We start from the raw sequence: 19091 nt of genomic DNA, 5'->3' as shown, positions 1-19091 counted from the left end.
AAAAGTATTTTTTCATTCATTTATTACAGTTTTTTCTTTAGATTTTGGAGTGAAATGCAAACCGGACATTTATTCATTTGATTTACTCTTCAATACTTAAGTGAGAAATCAGAGTGTTTGTGTGTGGCTTTGCTCCGCTCTACCTGGAAGTGCGTTTTATTCCAGCCATCCTTGGTCAGGCCATTTCTCAGCTCCTTATAGCTCCAAACCGTCTGTAGTACATGGGAAGCAGCTTTGGTCTCCCTTGCTGACTGGCTGCAATGCATAAACATGCAGGGAAAGATAGTTATGAGGAAGCCAGAGCCCATTGGAATAACTCTCAAATTCAAAGTCATCTATTCCCCTTCCAGCATCGTGAAGTCACTACGGCACCAATCTCCAACCCCTGTGGCCACAGATTTCTCTCTTTTCACTTCATTAGCTTTTCCTGTGATCCTCACTTAATTACCAGGAGCCTCCGACTTCAAAGCCGCATCTCCAGAGTCAGAAAGAGAAGGATAGAAGCCGTGTAGCCACTTCTCCAGTCAAGCATGTACTCTTTAAAAAGTTAATCTCTCACAATCAATATTTAGTTTTGGGTAAATCACAGTATAAATGATGTGTGGAGTTTTAAATGAGGTCACATGTGGAAAGGAAGGAGGAGGTTTGTTTAACATATGGCTTACTCTCTGTTCTTGCTGCTTTTGATATCTACAGCACTACGCCACTTAATATTCAGTTTTTCACATGCATATATTAAAGATGACATGTGTGGTGATAAAAATAAGACACTTCAAAGAGCAGCAACTCTTGTTGCTGTTTTTCTCTGCGAGTTGAGGAGGACCCAAACTAATGGAAGATGTTTGCACAGATCAAAAACCTGTTGTTGGTGTACACACATCACTAAGTGAGCCTTAAGAAGTCATAGTTGCTTGAAGAGGATGTACTGTAGATAGTTGGCTTGATATATAAATTACAACACAGAAAGCATGTTTAAAATGTTAACGCTTTTTCGTAACATTTTATACTCTTAAGCTCTTACTCTTTTTATATTCTTATTAAATATACTCTTATTTTTATCTCAAAAATAACTTAAGCAGAAATCAGAATGGAGTTTACAGTGTGAATATAGCTTAAGGGCCCTATTTTAACGATCTGAAACGCAAGTATCAAACGCGAAACGCAAGTAACTTTGTGGGTGGATCTCGGGATAAATTACTTTTGCGCTCGACGCAAATCGATAATGGGTTGGTCTGAAGTAACTACATTACTCATAGGTGTGGTTTGGGCGTAACGTGAAATAAACCAATCAGAGCGTCATCTCACATTCCCTTTAAAAGCAGGCGCGCTTGTTCCATGGCGGTTTGCTATTATAACGGCGGATTTGCCAGGCGCACGCCAGGAGCGGTTCACAGCCGAGGAGACCAACGTTCTCGTCAGGGCCGTAAAAGACAGAGAAGTGACATTGTATGGGGATGGGAGAAACCCACCAAAATTAGCTTCGGTTAAACAGGCGTATAATAATTTGGGTAAATGTGTAAGCTAGATTTATGCCTATTTTTTCACATCTTCATGGACACCACAATGATTTCCCTTGTGTGGAATATTTTTCCTTGTAATTATGTATGGTTTGCAAAAATGGCAACTGCTGCGTCTGTGTAGATGAGAGAAGCAAAGTGTATGCGCGTTGTGCACACGCTACATTATGGCTAAGCATGCGCCCTTAAAATAGCATCTGAATAAAGCGCCACTGACTTTAGACTAGGTTTTTCCCGTTCTGTGGAGGAATTGTTTTCTGAAACTGCAAAATAGCACCAGGGAACATTTGTGCCGGAACACACCTCTTCTTTTCGCTGAACCGCCCCCGGGAGCGCAAGTTCATTCCCTAATTTACCGACGTGCGCCTGTGGAGGGAAAAGTCCGTTGTGCGTCGGGTGCAAAATAGGAATGATACATGCGTCGGTGTACAAAGTCAATTGCGCTGGGTGCAAGATAGGGCCCTTTATGTAATAAAAAAGAAACCATACTGTGTCATGGTCAGTGCTCCATTCACTTCCTACCTGGTCCTGTTGATGGCCACAAGTTTGTCGATTGCTTGCGCAGTAATGAGAGAGCGGGCGTTCTCAGAGCTGTCAGTGATGATTTCATGGATGGTGTTGAGGATGGCCACCACTGTGTCCTCCTCCAAGTTCTTGGCTGGCCGCTGCTGTCCGCTGGGCAGGTTGCTGACCAAGTCCCTCATGGCGTAACTCCCTGAGGATGATAGTACAAAAGAATGATAGATTCAGCTCTGGAAAAGAGCAAAACAAGTTGCAGAAACCCAGAAGCAGAATACAATTGTGCCACAACGTAAACACTGATTTGTATTCATAATCTTCTACATATCAGGTTCATTAACATTAACTGGTGCCTTCTGGGTAAAAATCTAATGAAATAATTTAAGAGCACAGAGTAACAGTTTATTTTTTTATTACATTTTTTGTTTGACCAATTTTGTTGTACAAATACTACTCACATTTAGCCATGATTCATTTATTTTTCAAGCTACACTAATGATTCAAAAGCTTGGGGGCAGTAAGTCTTTTTTTTTTAAAAGAAGTTAATACTTTTATTCCACAAAGATGCATTAAATTGAGCAACAGTAAAAACTTTTACATTGTTACAAAAAATATATACATTTCAAATAAATGCTGTTCTTTTGAAATATCGGTTTATCAAAGAATCCTGAAAATAATATCAGTTTCTACAAAAATAACACAACGGTTTTCAACATTGATGATAAGAAATGTTTCTTGAGCAGCAATGATTTCTGAAGGATCATGTGAAACTTTGCCATCACAGGAATAAATTACATTTTAAAATATAAAAAAATTGACAGTTATTTTAAATTGTAATAATATTTCACAATATTACGGTTTTTACTGCATTTTGATCAAATAAATGCAGCATTGGTCCTTCAAAGCATTTAAAAATCTTTCTGACCACAAACATTTGAAAGGTAGTGTAGGTGGCTGGCTAATATAAGAGGGGTTATAGAGATCAAGTGCTATTAAGCTGGTCATGTGATCTCAACATGTCAGACTCATAAAGGTCCTGGCACCATATAAAATAAAACAGCTTTTATCGGGCTACTGTGATTTGTGTACATGATTTGAATTTTTTTTTTTCTAAAGTACTATTTATTAATTAGAAAAAAAATCTGATGGCAAGTATTATGTAAGTATATGTTTTACACAATAGGTAGAAATGATCAAGAAATGCTGCTCTTGCCTATCAGGTCTTTGTTGCGGCGGTCGATGGACAGGTTCCTCAGAGCGATGGCCACAGCTCGCACCACCTTGTCTGAGTCTGAGCGCAAGAGCTCCACGAGGATTGGCAGCCCCTTCTCCTTACGCACTGTCGCCCGGATATAGTTTGACCACTGTAGAAATGAGAGGATCATACATTCTGATCAGACATTTTTCCACAGCACTCATTTCATTAAGTCAGGTCAACTTATGCTCAAGCCAGACAAGCAACTCTGCAAATCTTTCATAACAGGAATATGTCTGTTTGAGTATGTGCGCAAGAAAAAGCTCTCTATTCTGGGAAACTGCAATCCAGTAAATAGACATTTGTCCCTGCTAGACTATTGTGCATTTTTCACTCCAACCCCATGAATCACAAAACCTTTATGTGGCACAAGAAATCTCTATTTCTCAACCAGTGCCCCAAGTTGTTGCAAAACCACACCATGGCCACTAGGAGATGGTAGTGAGCCTAGAAACACATTTGCAAGAAAAGTAGGGAAAAGAATAAATTAATAAATAAAAGCTCTCAAATCCTCTTATAGACTACAGATGTGACATGTCTGTCTCCTTACAGCAGGGGTTTGTGATGCGCTTGGGACTCTGGGTTCATAAGCATCCGTGTGTCACCAGGCATAGAGATGAGGCAGGTTTGAAGCGGAGTAACCACACAGAAAAGCTGTGAGCTTATGCATGGCTGCAATTCAGGTCCAAAATGGAGAAGGAAGCAGGGTCATGGCAATGCAGTTTAATGGGATTTACTCTTGCATTAGGTGTAGGGGGACGTGTTTATTAGGGGCATTTCCTCTTGACTTCTGCCACAAGAGAGAACAGAGCACCACACATGACACTGTGGTACAGACACATCATACTTGTAATTAGGTATTGATTAGGAAATGTGTTCAAGGTTCATTTCAAGCAGACAGAAACAAAACATCCCAAATGAAGGTTTATGGATTTGCAGAAGACTGTTGTCAACAGAGAAAATTGAGACAATATCAGATTTCAGGACAAAAATCGTACCAACCCCAAAAATCCAGTGTATACCACAAAAAGGTATATTTAAATCTGAATAAATAATTATATTTTCAAAGGTTCTCAAAAGACTCACATGCAAAGATTACAGAAAATAAGATGCATGATGTCATCATGACAACAGCTCTGATTCTTTTATTGTATATTCTATTTCTATGTTTCATTATGATTTTCCATCTGTATAAGCATAAGAATATACTAACCAGAGTCTCTAATGGAACTGAATATCATGAAAATAATTCAATTGGGTATTGTTTTTTTTGTTTTTTTATGGATCTAAATAAGAATCAGTTTCCAATCCCTGGTATTTCAAAATTTGTTATATACATGAAGATTATGAGAAGACACTCACTGTCCACTGTCCAGCGCTGAGGTTCTGTAGAGCCCCGGCCGCTGCTTCTAGCGTGTTATAGTTCTGGCTTTCTGTCAGCAGAGACAGGTAGAGTCGGACCACCTCCGGCTGATACAGTAACTCAAAACCTGCACACGTACACGACAGACACAAGACAGAATTACAGATAAAACACTGGTGTAAACAGTTGAACAGAAGAGACACACAGATTAGCTATGGGGTGGCAAAAATTGATTACATTTCCTTCAGCCAGTGTTGTGATGCACCTGGCGAAATGAAAAGTGGACAAAATAGCAGGGTAGGACAAACGCATGATTATCACGACAAATATACAGAGACGGAAAATCAAAGTCACTCCACTTTCACAGATACATTGAGCAATTCAATAGACAAACTGCCTAAAAAAGCCAATAGCCTGATGGACGCTTGGCTTCTTGGTAGCAGCACCCCAGTGTAAGGCAATGTAATCAGGGAGTCTTTCATTAAAAAATGACTTGAGGTCAAAAACCCAAAAGAAGAAGCTCCTTCTTGCTGATTCAGGGTCAGTTCCTCCAACACAATTTTGTTGGACATTTTGAGAATACCCAGTTAGGTTGGAGACATTTGCAGAGATAGTAGGGAGTGGATAATTAGGTTCCTCCTGTCTAAATGCTAAATGATGCCGGCGGACCTACGAATCACTGTATGCTACTCCCGGGATGTGACCGTTCCTGTGTGTGTGTGTGTGTTCCTTTTCATAAGCCACACTTGTGAGTATTGCAATACAAGATTTACTCATCTAACAAACACAAATGTATATAGAGAACTAGAGAAAGTTTTTCCTCTTGTATATTCCAGTGGTTTCGCTTCAGGACCAGGTTTCACATTGGACATGCTAAGTGGTGACTAAAAACAGTACCACAATTGTTTACTGTAAAAAAAAAAAAAAAAAAAAATTATATATATATATATATATATATATGTGTATGTATATATACACAAATAATTTATTTTATTAGCAATTTTTGTGTGTGTGTGTGTGTGGATGAGGACGTCGTCACATAACCTGTCCATGGCAGCATCTATCTAATTTGACACTTCTACACAGTGTCAGATGAATTTGAACTAAAATACAGTTTGAGGAGATACACTACCTATGATGTCAACAACAAAATATATCTGAAGAGCTCTATTATATTATATTCAACACATCCTAAAATCATTTATGTACACATTGTGATAAAGACCCTTTTACTTCTTAAAGACTCTTAAATTTGAATCCAATAATTAAAAGTCTGTCATCATTCACGGATTCTGCGAGTTTTATGAAGTAAATGCAAGGCTTAAAAGGTATTTTATTTAATTTGAAGACCAAGTAAAGAAAATGTAATATGTCAGTATGTTCTCTAAATGTAAATGTCTAGGGAGAAACACAATTGCCCGGTTTCACAACAAGGTTTAAGCCCAGACTATAATGCATGTTTGAGCTGTTTTAACTGAAAGCAACTTGTACTGAAATATCTTAAAATATGTCAGTGCCAAAATATTTTTCTTGATTTCTAAGGCAAATTTATAAAAGCTACTTAAATGTCCTAATTGAACTAAGGCCTAATCCTGGCTTCATCTAAGTCTTGTCTGTGAAACCAGGCCAATGAGTTGTATTAACAACACATCAGAGTTTGAAAATACAACTTCTAACAGATATCCATTACTTTTTACAAATTCACACTGCTTCCTCAGTTTAGTTGTCTTGTTTCCCAGTGCAAATGACAAAAGATTCTTAAAGAAATATGCATTTACTGGAGATACAAAATTGATGTTTAGATATTTGTATTGGAAAATAGGACAAGAATACTGAGGAAGACATACATTTTTTTGCAATGCATGCAACATTTAATGCCATGACGTTATGAATAAGACTTTCTGCTCTGATTTAAGGCCTTAATTTGTTTAAGGGTCAATAAGACTTTTTAAGATATTTGTAAGACCAGCAGAAACCCTGATTTGCTCACCATCACTTTGTTACAAACCGTTATGTCTGTATTGCTTCTGTGGAACAGAGACAAAGATTTTTTGAAGAATGTTTCAAATGTTTTTGTCCAGACAATGCAGCCCCCCAAAAAAAACCCAAAAAACATCCAAAACAGCATTGGACCCTACTGAGTTTCACTGTATGGAAAAAATAAACACTGAGAAATCGTACAAAGTATCTTCTTTTGTGTTCCACAGAAGAAATCTAGTCGTACAGGTTTGGAACAACCCAAGGGTGAATAAATAACAACAATTTTAATTTTGGGGTGAACTATCCCTTTGATATTAATAAATACCCACTGAAAGTTTCAACATTTTAGTTCTATGTCTGGGTCTGAGAATAACCATTTAGTTTAAATTTTCAACTGTGCAGCCACCGCACATCCATCATGCACAGTCTTGGTGTAATGCTCGTCATAAAGTGCACATGAACTCTCTCCATGACTTGGCCTGGGCAAGCATGACAGATGTGTGGTGGTTCAACAGGCAGTCTTCATTTTCACTGCCACGTCAAGATAGAGGAGTCTGGAGAAGTTCAAAGAAACCTGAATAATGATATTCATACAAAGGCAGCAAAATAGCAATGTGGTGTAACTCAGTAACACTTCTGAAATATGTATGCTCAAGTATGCACTGTGGTGGAGAGCAGAAAAAGATGGAAGAGCTGACATACTAATGCATGTTTGCTGGTGTATAACTGCATTATAAAAGCTCAGTCACTGCCTGGCCCATCTGCACTTTCTAAATGTGCACCTAACACCTATAATTTAGAGAGGGAAGAGTGGCCTGCAGGATGTGGGCTGCTCACTATACATTTTTATTTCTGTCTGACTGATGGGTTTGAGCGAAATAACTGTCCTCAGCTTTTTTTTTGTGTGTGTAGTTTCCACACATTCACAACCTCAATTACCATTTAAGGCTATTTTAAGTTTTTCTCCTCCCCACTGCTTTAAAATTCCTCTGGAGTGAGTTACTAAGCAAAAAGACAGCAGAGAAGCCAGAGAGAGTATGTACAGTATGGATTAGCTCAGGCATGTGTTTACATCAGTCTTATGCCTTTTAACACAAAGTCATAAGTCACAGTCATTCAGATACAGAGCTGTATACTCTCTCTGACAACAATTGCATTCCCTAATCTCTGTCAAAATTGAGTTAACATCGAAAAACCTAAATGCTTCATATTGTGGAACGATGATTGCCTGCTAGTTTAGCTTTAACCCAAGCCAGTCAATAAACACAAAATCAGCTAATTTAATCAGATTTGTCTTGTGGGGAAATGGCTAACAGATTTATCACTGCAAATGGAGATTGTTCTCTGTGTATGACTGGTGTCTGTGTTAAACCATACCGCAAAGTTCATGTCATACCCATGACAGCCCTTTGATATCCGGGAGTCTGTCCACTTTCCCCTCCTCGCACAATTCTTGGAGGCTGGATTTGCCTCTGAGTAGTAGTTACGAAACAGCACACTTTAAGCTGTGATTAGGGATTAGTTGGAAAAAACGTTCCTCCTTCAGAGAGAGAGAGATCAAAACAGCAGGAGATAAAATATCTCAGCTCTGCAAATATCATTGAATCTTGTCAGGATCCAACGTCTACTTCTTTGAACAAAGTGAGAACCGTGCTTTAATGTTGTATACATTGAATGAGCTGTCATACACATAAACGTCCAAGCCACTATACACATAAAATAAACGCTTCACAAACGGATAAAAGAAACATCCACATGTCACCCTGGTGCCTTATTACGTATGTAATTTGCAATCCCAAGGGAAAGAGGAAAGGGATCATGAGCATGATTCAGAGAGAAACACTCTTGCTTTTGCAATGATAATCTGGGTCAATAATGGTCAATTATAATTAGTGAGTGACACCAAGAAACAACCCTAACCCATGAGAGGATAAGCAGTATGGAGAATGGAAGGATGGAACATTAAATTAAATAATATATACATTAATAACCTTAGAGTGGACATAAAAGAGGTATTCACCACATCATTAAATAAAGGAGACAATAAATAAACCAAAAATGCAAGAATGTTGCTCAGCCTTTAGCTGTTGTGAGAGATACAAAATTGGTCTTCTCGGATATACTGTACCAGATATAGTATATTGGTATTTTCGGTAAAAAAGAAAGAAAGAAGGTGTATACTTGAATTTGTGAATGCAGATGATGAGAAAGAAAGAAAGGATTCTCCCCTGATGCATCTCCAGAGGGAAAATGATGTCCATTCAACAGCAAGCAGGCCTGAATGACAGTCTACCTTTGGAACAGACTCCACACTTACGCTTTATGTGATGGCTTATTGAATCAACAAAGTGGTAGGAACTTCAAATGCCAACAGACAGCACCAAAAGGAAGGTGGTAATGGCTTGCAGTCAACATCACAGCATCCGTGCTCATACGGGCTGCCCGTGGAGACAGGAAGTAGGGTAGTCTGCAGGGAATAGGATGCACCAACAAAGCACCTTTCTTTTCTTTTTCATTCTGAACCCCTCATCCCTCCACAGGCCACTGGAACTGAATGGACAAGCCTGTCAAATATTTGATTTCCTCTGGAAATGCTTCTTTATAGGTTGAGAGCCTTTGGCCAGCTCTTAAAATGGTCTGGTTGATTCCTAAAAGTGGCTTCTCCCTCTCATCTATGTACTCTGGCCGGCCAAATCTCACTGTGACATCCCAGACCAGACCGGCTGCTGAGACCAGCTTGTCACGGCTCACCCAAGGAGGTCTTTTTGCTTTGCTTGTCCTCAATGAATTGTATTATGTGGCGTGTCAGTCTTCAAACTGCCCTTCATATAGAGATTTCCCCTCTCTATTCATCCACTCCCTTCACACCACCCTTCAACTTACAAAACCCCCCAGATTTAATTACTTTTCTATGTAAATAATGTTGAGATTGTAGTATTGAACTAGAAGATACCATCCTTACCAGGACCGACCGACAGCTATAATGCACTTCACATTATTTCTCCAGGTTCCTGTGGGTTTTAAACTCGATGGGCCTTTAAACTCTATGTTTATTTGAGGCACAAAGATTGCCAAGACTAGATTTTTAACAGCTGTGAAACCTTTTTAGTGGCTATCTATTAAAGAATTGTTAAAAAGAATGCACTGTGGAGTGAATGAATAAATGTCATTGTAATAATCCATGTTTATACGTGTAGACACTGGCATGAGAATCTTGTGTCTGAAATTATGAAAAAGATATCCATTATCTCATATTTTCCTGATAAAAAACCCTGAGAGGTTGAATTTGTCAAAACCTTGATCAATCTTCCATGAACCAAAATAATGGTAGCTGCTAAACTGATTCTGAGAGATTCATTGAGATATCGGTGCGAGGGAGAGGAAATTGAATTGCATCATTGAATTATAAAAGATCTAGAGGTCAGATAAAGTCCTGAATTAACCCTGCCTCTTCTTTAAACAATAGTTAGATAGCCCAGGGTAGAGCTGTGTGATTGAATAGGATTGAATAGCATTGTAGGAGACAAGGAAATAAGCTGCTCTATGTATAAAGTTCAACAGTCGAGCTGAAAAAGGAAGAGGAGGAGATGATCACACACCAGCACTTCAAAACAGCCATCCCTTCAATCTCCCAGGCAACCAACCGTCCAACCACACCAGTAAATCTATTCAATAAAGAGTGAGAGAGTAAACAAGAAGAGATACAAACATCTAGGTGACAGTAGAGAATATAGATGCTTCATTTAGCTCTGATCCAAAACTTACTAAGTTGTCTACCTAGATAGTATTTTAAGGCATCAGACAGAGGTGCACTTTGGATGTGAAAGCCGTTTGAAAAGCACTTTACGGCAACTTTATGCTACTTTCAAAAAGCCCAATTTTGGTCAGATACTAAGGCAGCATGCCATGTATCCTTCGCAGGAGTGGAATGGTAAAAATGTGAAAAAACATATTCAAGACGAGAGAAGTGCCTACTATATACACTATTGTTTAAAAGTTTGGGGTAGTTAAGATTTTATATATTTCATATATTTTTGAGTCCCTTATGCATTTATTAGATTAAACACTGAAAACATTAAAGCAACACCAAAGCACTTTTCCTCTTCAGTCCCCCTACAGGTTGGAAGCGGAATTGTCCATTACCGCTGTCATAAATAATTTAGCCTACCGCAGCACGCATGCTATTTGTTTATCCAGCACTGGCTTTGGAAATAACGATGTCCACAGACAAGGTAGAGTATGTTGCATGATTTTATGAAAGTATGATGTATTGCGACATCAGAAACGAAGAAAAACAAAATAATGACATTGCTTGTTATTTTTTTTCTATTGTAACGCTTGTCGTAAAGCAAGTCAAATTTGTAGTTTCTTATGTCTCATTCGAACTACAGATCCGCTACCCGATCTGGCAAACTTGCATAGTGCGATTATAGCCGATAGAGGGTCGCAAAGCGAATCCAGAAGTGCCGTTCACCCTGTTACGAGTTGATGAACCACTGAAACGATTATGGAAACATTATTTTAAGGTACAAAAGAATCTTTGGTGTTGCTTTAATATTGTGAAATATTTTTTTTAATTTGAAATAACTTTAAAATAATAATTAATTTATATTTCTAAATATATTTTAAAACGTTATTCCTGTGATGAATTTAATGTCACTGTCACTTTTGATGTATGCATTCTTGCTGAATAAATGTATTAATAAAAATATTTACTGACAGCAAACTTTTAAATTATTTTATAAATATTTCACCCAATATTTGTGTAAATGTGTATTTTATGTTTATTAAAGGAGCTGTATGTAAGATTGTGGCCAAAACTGGTACTGCAATCACTTTCAAATGACTGTAGAGCAGTGTATCCCCTCCCCCTCCCCCCTGACTCGAGGTTGCCAGATAGGCTGCAGGATCCAGCACAAACGTTTGTAGCTGCAGCTGTGGTAACTAGAACAGAGCTGGCAACCCGGATGCCGAAACACTACTGACTTCGTGATTGGTAGATAGGTGGAGGGTGGAGCATCAGGCCAAAACACAAGATGACAACATCAACATCAGTTGAGGGCTTAAACTTCACTTTTTAAGTGACAATATCCTGGCCGGACTACTGTTGTCAGTGATATAAGTATTTGAAATGAACATGATTTCTTAATGTCTAGTGACATATCAGGGCCATTTTATGATTAATTGAAATACATTTCTTACATACAGCTCCTTTAAAGTTAACTGAAATCAAGTCTCCTGTGTGGTACATATAAGGAGCGCTAGGTGGGTAGTTGCTGCCAATTGCTGTTAAATTGAGAGGCTAGCGTGAAGGCTATGCCAAAGCATCCTGGGGAAAAAAAGATAAGGACAATAAAACCTTATTTTAAAAAGGTTACAGGCTACATTCTAAGTCTCACATCTTTAGAGCCGTTTCACCAAAAAAAAAAAAAAAAAACTGTTTTGGGGTTCACCTTGAGCTCAGGATCATTTAACTTTCATACAGACACAAGTGGCAGCTCGTGCAATGCTTTGAGAATGAAGGGAGAAAGAGAAGGCATGCAGAACGCACAGCTAAAGCACTTAACATGAGACGTGCTGTGAGGTGTGCTGCAAACTCACGCCACTGTTTTTATGATCTCACTATATGATAATGACACTACTAATTCAAATGGTTAGTGACACAAAAGTACAAATTGCCCGGTGAATACCCCATGAATAAATTTAACAGATTAAATAGGACAGAGGCATTATACATACTGATGTCAAATACGTGAAAGAGAGATGCCTACAGGCTAAAAACACATGTAGATTGTGTTTTTATGAAAATACAGTTTTGTAAAAAAAATTCCACAGATTATATTTTTCTTCAATCGTCTATCTAGTCTGACAGCCAATATGCCCAGGACTGAAACAAACACTGAGTTTCATTGGAACAAGACAAAAATCAAGCGTTGTTTGAACAGTCTGCTATGAATTCTCATGATGGCATCCGTCATTTTTTGATGCTGTGAATGACTACACACAGACACACACACGCATGTTGGGTTTCCATTGGGAACTTCCCATAGATTTTGGGGATTTTTTCTGTACATTCGATCCCCTAACCCTACCCGTAAACACAACCCTTACAGAAAACGTTCTGCATCTGTACATTTTCAAAAAACATCACTTAGTATTATTTATAAGCTGTTTTCCTCATGGGGACCAAAAATGTCCCCACAAATACAAGGATTTCGAATATTGCCATCTTTGTGGAGACATTTTGTCCCCATAATGTTGGGTTTACCAGGACCATAGACACACACAATCTTATACTCTATTCCAAAATATAGTAAGCTGCCTTGCTGCCTACTGCCAACATATGTCTTCTAAGGCAGCATGAGTGACCAATGTGGAATGTCTTACATATGAAACTCCTTATGCAACAAAACTTGACTTGCAAATGATGTCAATACAGTTATATATAGATATAAAAACAGTTTGTTTATAATATATTTTAATGGAATATATACAAATTTAAGTAGGCCTATCAATAGTTTAAACATCAGAATCTGCATTTAATCATGTATAGTGCTATAATTGAATCATATTTATAGATCATAGTCGCATTTATTTATAATTTATTTTCTTTTCCTCAATAGATTACTTTTGTCTTGTCCAGATTCTGGGATTACTTTGTTTTGAAGGATACATACATTATTATGCTGTTTTAAAATGTGGCTATTTTAGGAGGCAGCATAATTAAGTTGCTTACTTTTTGGAACAGCATTGGAAGCGCACAAATGATGCCTTAAGATGCTGATTCTGTAGGCAGCTTACTAACCTTTGGAACAGAGCAACAGAGTTTAAATTGTGTGTATGCAACAGCAGCAGTCTTGCAGTCTCTATTTTTTGTTTGCAATCCTCCTCCTCAAACCTTCATCTGTTTCTCCCTTACACCCTCTCTCTTTCTAGCTGCATAGTGTCTTTGTTAGGCTTGTTTGAGTCATTGCAGGGATGTCGGTAGCGGATGATGTGTCTGATCTGCTTTGCCTGGAGAAGGATGTCCCTTTGCAGGCTTGATGTCATATCCCATTCTTCACGATCACGACCCACCTTCCTGCCATCCCGTACTCGAGCACATGATAAATAATCACACGCTCCCCGTTTCTCTCTCTCTCTCACATGCTCTACATCTTTTCTTTTTCCCCTGGGTCTTCATCTCGCATCCACAAGTCCTCTGACGCCTCATTTTTCACTGGCTAAAAAAACCTGGCCAGAAATTATAATCTCAGGAATAAAGCCCAGTCCTCAGACACGCTCTGTCTTCCTCTTCTCGCTCCAGCATTTTGCAAATGACAGTAGTTTTCACTTTAAAAAGTTCATTTATAAAATGGCATGTTTGCAAAACAAGAAACAATAAAGGCTGGCAGCTCTTTTTATGTAGACGCCACTGACGGTTTGCCTAGTAATCTGTGCCTAATTGCATTCAAGTATGTGTGTGTGTGTGTGTAAAGCATCTCTCTGAGAAACAGAAACATCCTCTTCTGGCTGAAAAGCAGCACACAAAGGCCCTGATGGGAGGGTAAATCTCACTCTATTCCCTCCCGGTAGTTTAATTCAGCCCTGTAATTATTGCCTAAGCCATTAGGCCAGTGAAGAATGGTTTTCTGCGTCACGTACATAAGCTGGGCAATATTATGCACAAGCCCTCGTCTACTCAGCCAGACTCTATAGTACAATAATTGAACAGCAAAACTGATAAACATAACTATTATTAATAGGTTTTCGTAAATAATAGACATTGAAAACCAAGCCCAAACAAATAATTTACTGATGAGTTTTCACAGTGGACAATGGCTAGCTCATTTTCACATGCATTGTACCTGGACCCATCACGTACCCATTAGACACTGTCTGCTGGATTTGTTTTCACAAACAATAACATATGCGTAATGATGCATATCATCTATTACATCCATCATTAAGCTGTCTGTGGCCTTTTGGCAAGTGCTATTTGCAGGCTCTTTCAAGATATTAGGCTGATCTGGGATCAGGTGACTGCCCAAATCCAAAATCTGGGAGCCAGGATAGATAATTCACCTTCACTCAAACCATAATAGACCCTGCATGCCCATCGATGACTCAAGTGCAGTGGCCAAAAAGTGAAGTGTGACAACACTGCTGGAAGAGCTTGATCAGGTGCACCTGAACCTTATTGTTCCCTGCCTCTGCTACCATCAATCTAGGGTTGAATTCAGAACAGCATTCTAAAATACTACTTTTTTGTACATTTTATATGGCAGAAATAGTAAGAGTAGTATGCTAGTATGCTGTTCCGAATTCAGCCTGCAGCTGCTACTTCTCTCAAAGTGTTTAAAAAAAGAAAGAAAAGAAATGAATACTTTCATTCAGCAAGAATGAATAAATGCAACCTTTGTGAGCGTAAGAGACTTTTACTTAATCCATTCCAATCCAAAGTCAAGTCTTCATATTTGGGAATTACACTGCAAAAAATGAGAGTATTTTAAGTAAAGTTTTGTATATTTTATATGGAAGATATAGTAAGAGTAGTATGATAGTATGCTGTTCTGAATTCAGCCTACTGCTATTACTTCTCTCAAAACCTTTTATTTATTTTTTAAGAAATGAATACTTTCAATCAGCAAGGATGAATAAATGCAGCCTTTGTGAGCATAAGAGACTTTAAAAATACATTAAAACCTCTTACACCCAAAACTTCTGAAATGCACCGGGGCTGCGTTCAAAACTTTTAGTTAGTCAATGACTTAACAGACAAGTTTTATAGACTTTGAAGACTTTTGTATTCAAGTGAGCTTCATATTTCATGACTATAGTGCTTATAGTACTAAACTGTCTAAATCATAAGTTGAAAATAATGAAAAATTGACATTTATGAATTCATATTTTTCTTTCACCAGCGCCATCACACTCCATCACATTTTTATTCTTTCCACCAACCAACCACTGATCTGCACACAGTGGGATGCCATTGGCAGTAAAGGATGGATCTATGCTGATTGCAAAAATCAATCAGGTGAAGATATCTTAACATAACTTAACATAATACCAATCTGTTTTTAAGGGAAATTTGTTTTGGCTAATACAGGTGAAGCTGCATAAAAAGATACCCACATCAATAACAAATCACACAGTCGTGTTCCTTGCAGTAGGAGTTTGACAGCCTTGCAGCCAAAGAAACAAACAAGTTTTTATAGTGGTTAAAACACTGGGATAAAAAAAACCCGTCAACCCGATCTTAGTTTGTTACTCAAACATTTAGAGTCTGATGCGACTTCATCAATTCTCTCTATATTGTATTTTTTTCTAAGAATTTCTCAGGTTTTGTACAAAGCCCTGGTGACCCAGAGGCCCAGGTATGGTGTGATATTGCCTGGTCATCACTAAGACAATGACTATTACCAACACATGGACACAGGCCCCTTTTGGTCATAGGTCCCTCCAATTATCAAATTTTAATTCTGAATTTAAAATCAAAGCAACCACTGTCTGCTTTTCTCCTCATCACTGTAATACAAATGATGCAAACCTGCACAACTTTCATATTCAAATACAGTTCAAAGATCAGCATTTCTGCTCAGAAAGGCTTTGAAAACATCCTGATTCTTTCCACGACTCACTGCCTCGTACTGCCTCTCAGCACCATGCCACATAAAAGCTGCTGGTCTTTTGTTGATCACGAGCTGCGGTACAATAGAATCAATATTGTCATCAGCGGGTGGGATAATGATTGGCAAGCGACAGGATGCCACTGCCAGTTTTCTTACATAGACTGGCACCTCCATGGGTGGCATCTCTGGCGTACACCCAGAATATTCAGATTTTTTTTCATCACCCCAGACTCAGAACATGAAAGGCAAGCTGCCAAGATATGTGTATCTTTGAGAAGAACTGGGTAACTGTTAAACTACATTAAGACCACCTAATGAGTACTAAAGTAAGCATTTCGGTGTGTGTCTCCAACTAGACTATGATGATGAGCAGCTGCAGTCATCTTCGCGTGATTTTGTTTTTACTCACAGTCCACTATCAAGAGTATGTGATTTTTGACACAGTACTGTCTGTGACATGATCTGGCTGCTACATTCCACATGGGCGGATGAAGATACTGCAAGAGGATGGAAACTTAACACTATCCAGACGGGGTGGAATGATTGTCCTTTCTCAATACAACTTGTTCTCTGTATTAAATTAAAATGCTTTTAAACTAACTTAATCCATTCCAATCCAAAGTCAAGTCTTCATATTTGAGATTTATTTACACTGCAAAAATGTAAGTATTAAAGTTAATTTTCAAGAAAACTATCAAAATATCCCTAAAAAAGATACATTTATTTGAGAAGCATATTAAGATGAGTTTTTTTTTTTAGAGAATAATCTTGTTATAAGCACACATTTTACTCATAATGAGGGTAGTTTATGATAACCGGCAAGAATAATACAATTATTAAATAAAGATATTAAAATATACAATTTAGTTCAAGATATATACTGTGAAAATTGCTAAGAAATTTAAAAGAAAAATACATAAAAAAGATGAATAAACAAAGGATGTTTAGACATTTTTACTGGAAAACAAGATTGAAATACTGATGTTATCATTATATATGTTATACTGATATGAGAAAATGTTTTTACGCAGTGCAGAAGTCCTTTTCAGATTTTCTTTTTTATTTCAAAGTCACTGAGGCGTCTCACAGCATGTGGGAGAAAGACCGTGTTGACAGAACGAGGGCCAGATGAAGCATGTCAGCATAAATGTGAAATGTACAGCTCTGATAAACAGGGACATCGGTAGAGAGCTCGAGTTCATTAACAAAACATCAGTGAAAAAATATGGCAGCTTCAGATTTAGAGCAGAATATCTAATCCCAGCAGAGACAGTTTCCTAATGGAGGACTCGAACGGATAACACAAATGGATTTCTCAAGTGTAGATTGCTGTAAAACATCCCAATTAAGAATGTTGTTCTTGTTAAGAAGCTCTCTAAATTCAATGGTGGGTTCAACAACACAGCCGCCAGGCACGATGGCAAGATGCTGTTCATAAGTGAGCCGTCTGTACCGCTCAGCTCTGTTTGGAGAACACGTAAATCTCCATACCGGGCGAGCTGTCAACAGGCAACAGAGGCAAATTAAATGAGATATGGAGCGATGCAATGAAAGGCACACACATCTCTTCAGGAGAAGACTAAGAAAGCGTATGGCCTGTATGTGTTGTATTACCTCGGGAGAACTAGTCTAATGTACAAACAACCCCTTGTATTTTGTGATGGCAATTCTACAATGAAAAAAGATGAATCTCTATAATTAAAAAGTCTTGAACAGGGAGCTCTAAAAGGTATTACTACACTCTAATCAACAGGCAAATACACAAAAGCATGAATTTATTAGAAGCTGCTGAGATGCCACTAAGCAACTTCACTAAACAGCCACTTCAGTTTCAACACAAAATCTTTCTTATGCACGAACCACTAACAATTCAGGTGCTAAATGCGGACATTTTTCTTTAAACAAAATTTGGTGTATGTTTTCCTTTGAAACTATTTTCACTCAGAAAATCGCTAAATTCGACAAATAATCACAAAGAAACGGCAATCTACACGTTGAATTAAACATGCAATTTTGAGGTAGAAAGACTGCAATAGTATTTTCTTGTAAAATGTAATCCAATAATCTGTTTTATGTACAGCTTTTTTTCTTTTCTTTTTTTTACAGCTACACGATTATGAACATGAAAACAAAATCCTTCGACGGTGAAAAGTAGAGAAAAATCATAAGCTTTCATTCATTTATTTATCTATAAAGCATCTATAATTGAAATTTGACTATTTCACAAAATGTCTGTGTCCTTTATGGTCATTATAGTGTAGTAATTCGCTTCGCAAAATGCTAACATAAAAAAATAATTATTCAATTGTGAGTCTAGTCACCAGTGCGCTTCATGCAAGCTGTTTCCAAATCAGTCACTTAAAATGTACTATTTTGAATAGGACACTGCCTTTACATATACACCTAAAGAGCAGACAGCAATTCAGCTCAGTAGGCTTTGGAATAAAGCTTAGGTTTTCATTTTAGAATTTTCATCTGTAAACAAGTTGGACTCTGTGTAAAGCGTGCTGCTCAGGGGCAGGAGGAACCACAGCGGAACACAGTCAACATGATTCATCATCATTTCCTCCACCTGATGTCACCATGTTATGGGAATCAGAGGGCTTAAAAAAAGCAATAAGGAAAAAAAATGACATGGAATTAATTCAGTGTCTTCATCTCTCACAAGACTCTGTTATGATGGTTTTATGGAATACAACATTGGCTTCACTGCATTGTTTAAATTAAGAGCTAAGAAACACAATAGGCGTATTAATAGTCACCTTCTGTAACCTCTATAGCATAGTAAATGCCATTTCAGTTAACACCAATGAACATGTACTCATTAGCTCTGCTCCACAACC

At 37.9% G+C, this 19091-nt stretch overlaps 1 protein-coding gene across 50 annotated transcripts in view; it reads right to left on the bottom strand.

The window, feature by feature from the left end:
- Positions 1-19091, bottom strand: part of arvcfb (ARVCF delta catenin family member b) — a 206360-nt gene that overhangs the window by 7457 nt on the left and 179812 nt on the right. For all 50 annotated transcript variants that reach the window (XM_084412992.1, XM_084412979.1, XM_084412981.1 and 47 more), the window contains 4 exons: positions 4654-4781; positions 3250-3400; positions 2040-2232; positions 144-255 (listed from right to left, as the gene is read on the bottom strand). In XM_084412992.1, the coding sequence (XP_084269118.1) occupies positions 144-255; positions 2040-2232; positions 3250-3400; positions 4654-4781 (584 nt within the window). The remainder of the gene's footprint in view (positions 1-143; positions 256-2039; positions 2233-3249; positions 3401-4653; positions 4782-19091) is intronic.

The sequence above is a fragment of the Rutilus rutilus genome (assembly GCF_951802725.1).
Source record: "Rutilus rutilus genome assembly, chromosome: 7".
Lineage (NCBI taxonomy): Eukaryota > Metazoa > Chordata > Actinopteri > Cypriniformes > Leuciscidae > Rutilus > Rutilus rutilus.
The sequence above is the reverse complement of the archived record's forward strand: the minus strand, read 5'-3'. Positions and strand labels throughout refer to the sequence as shown.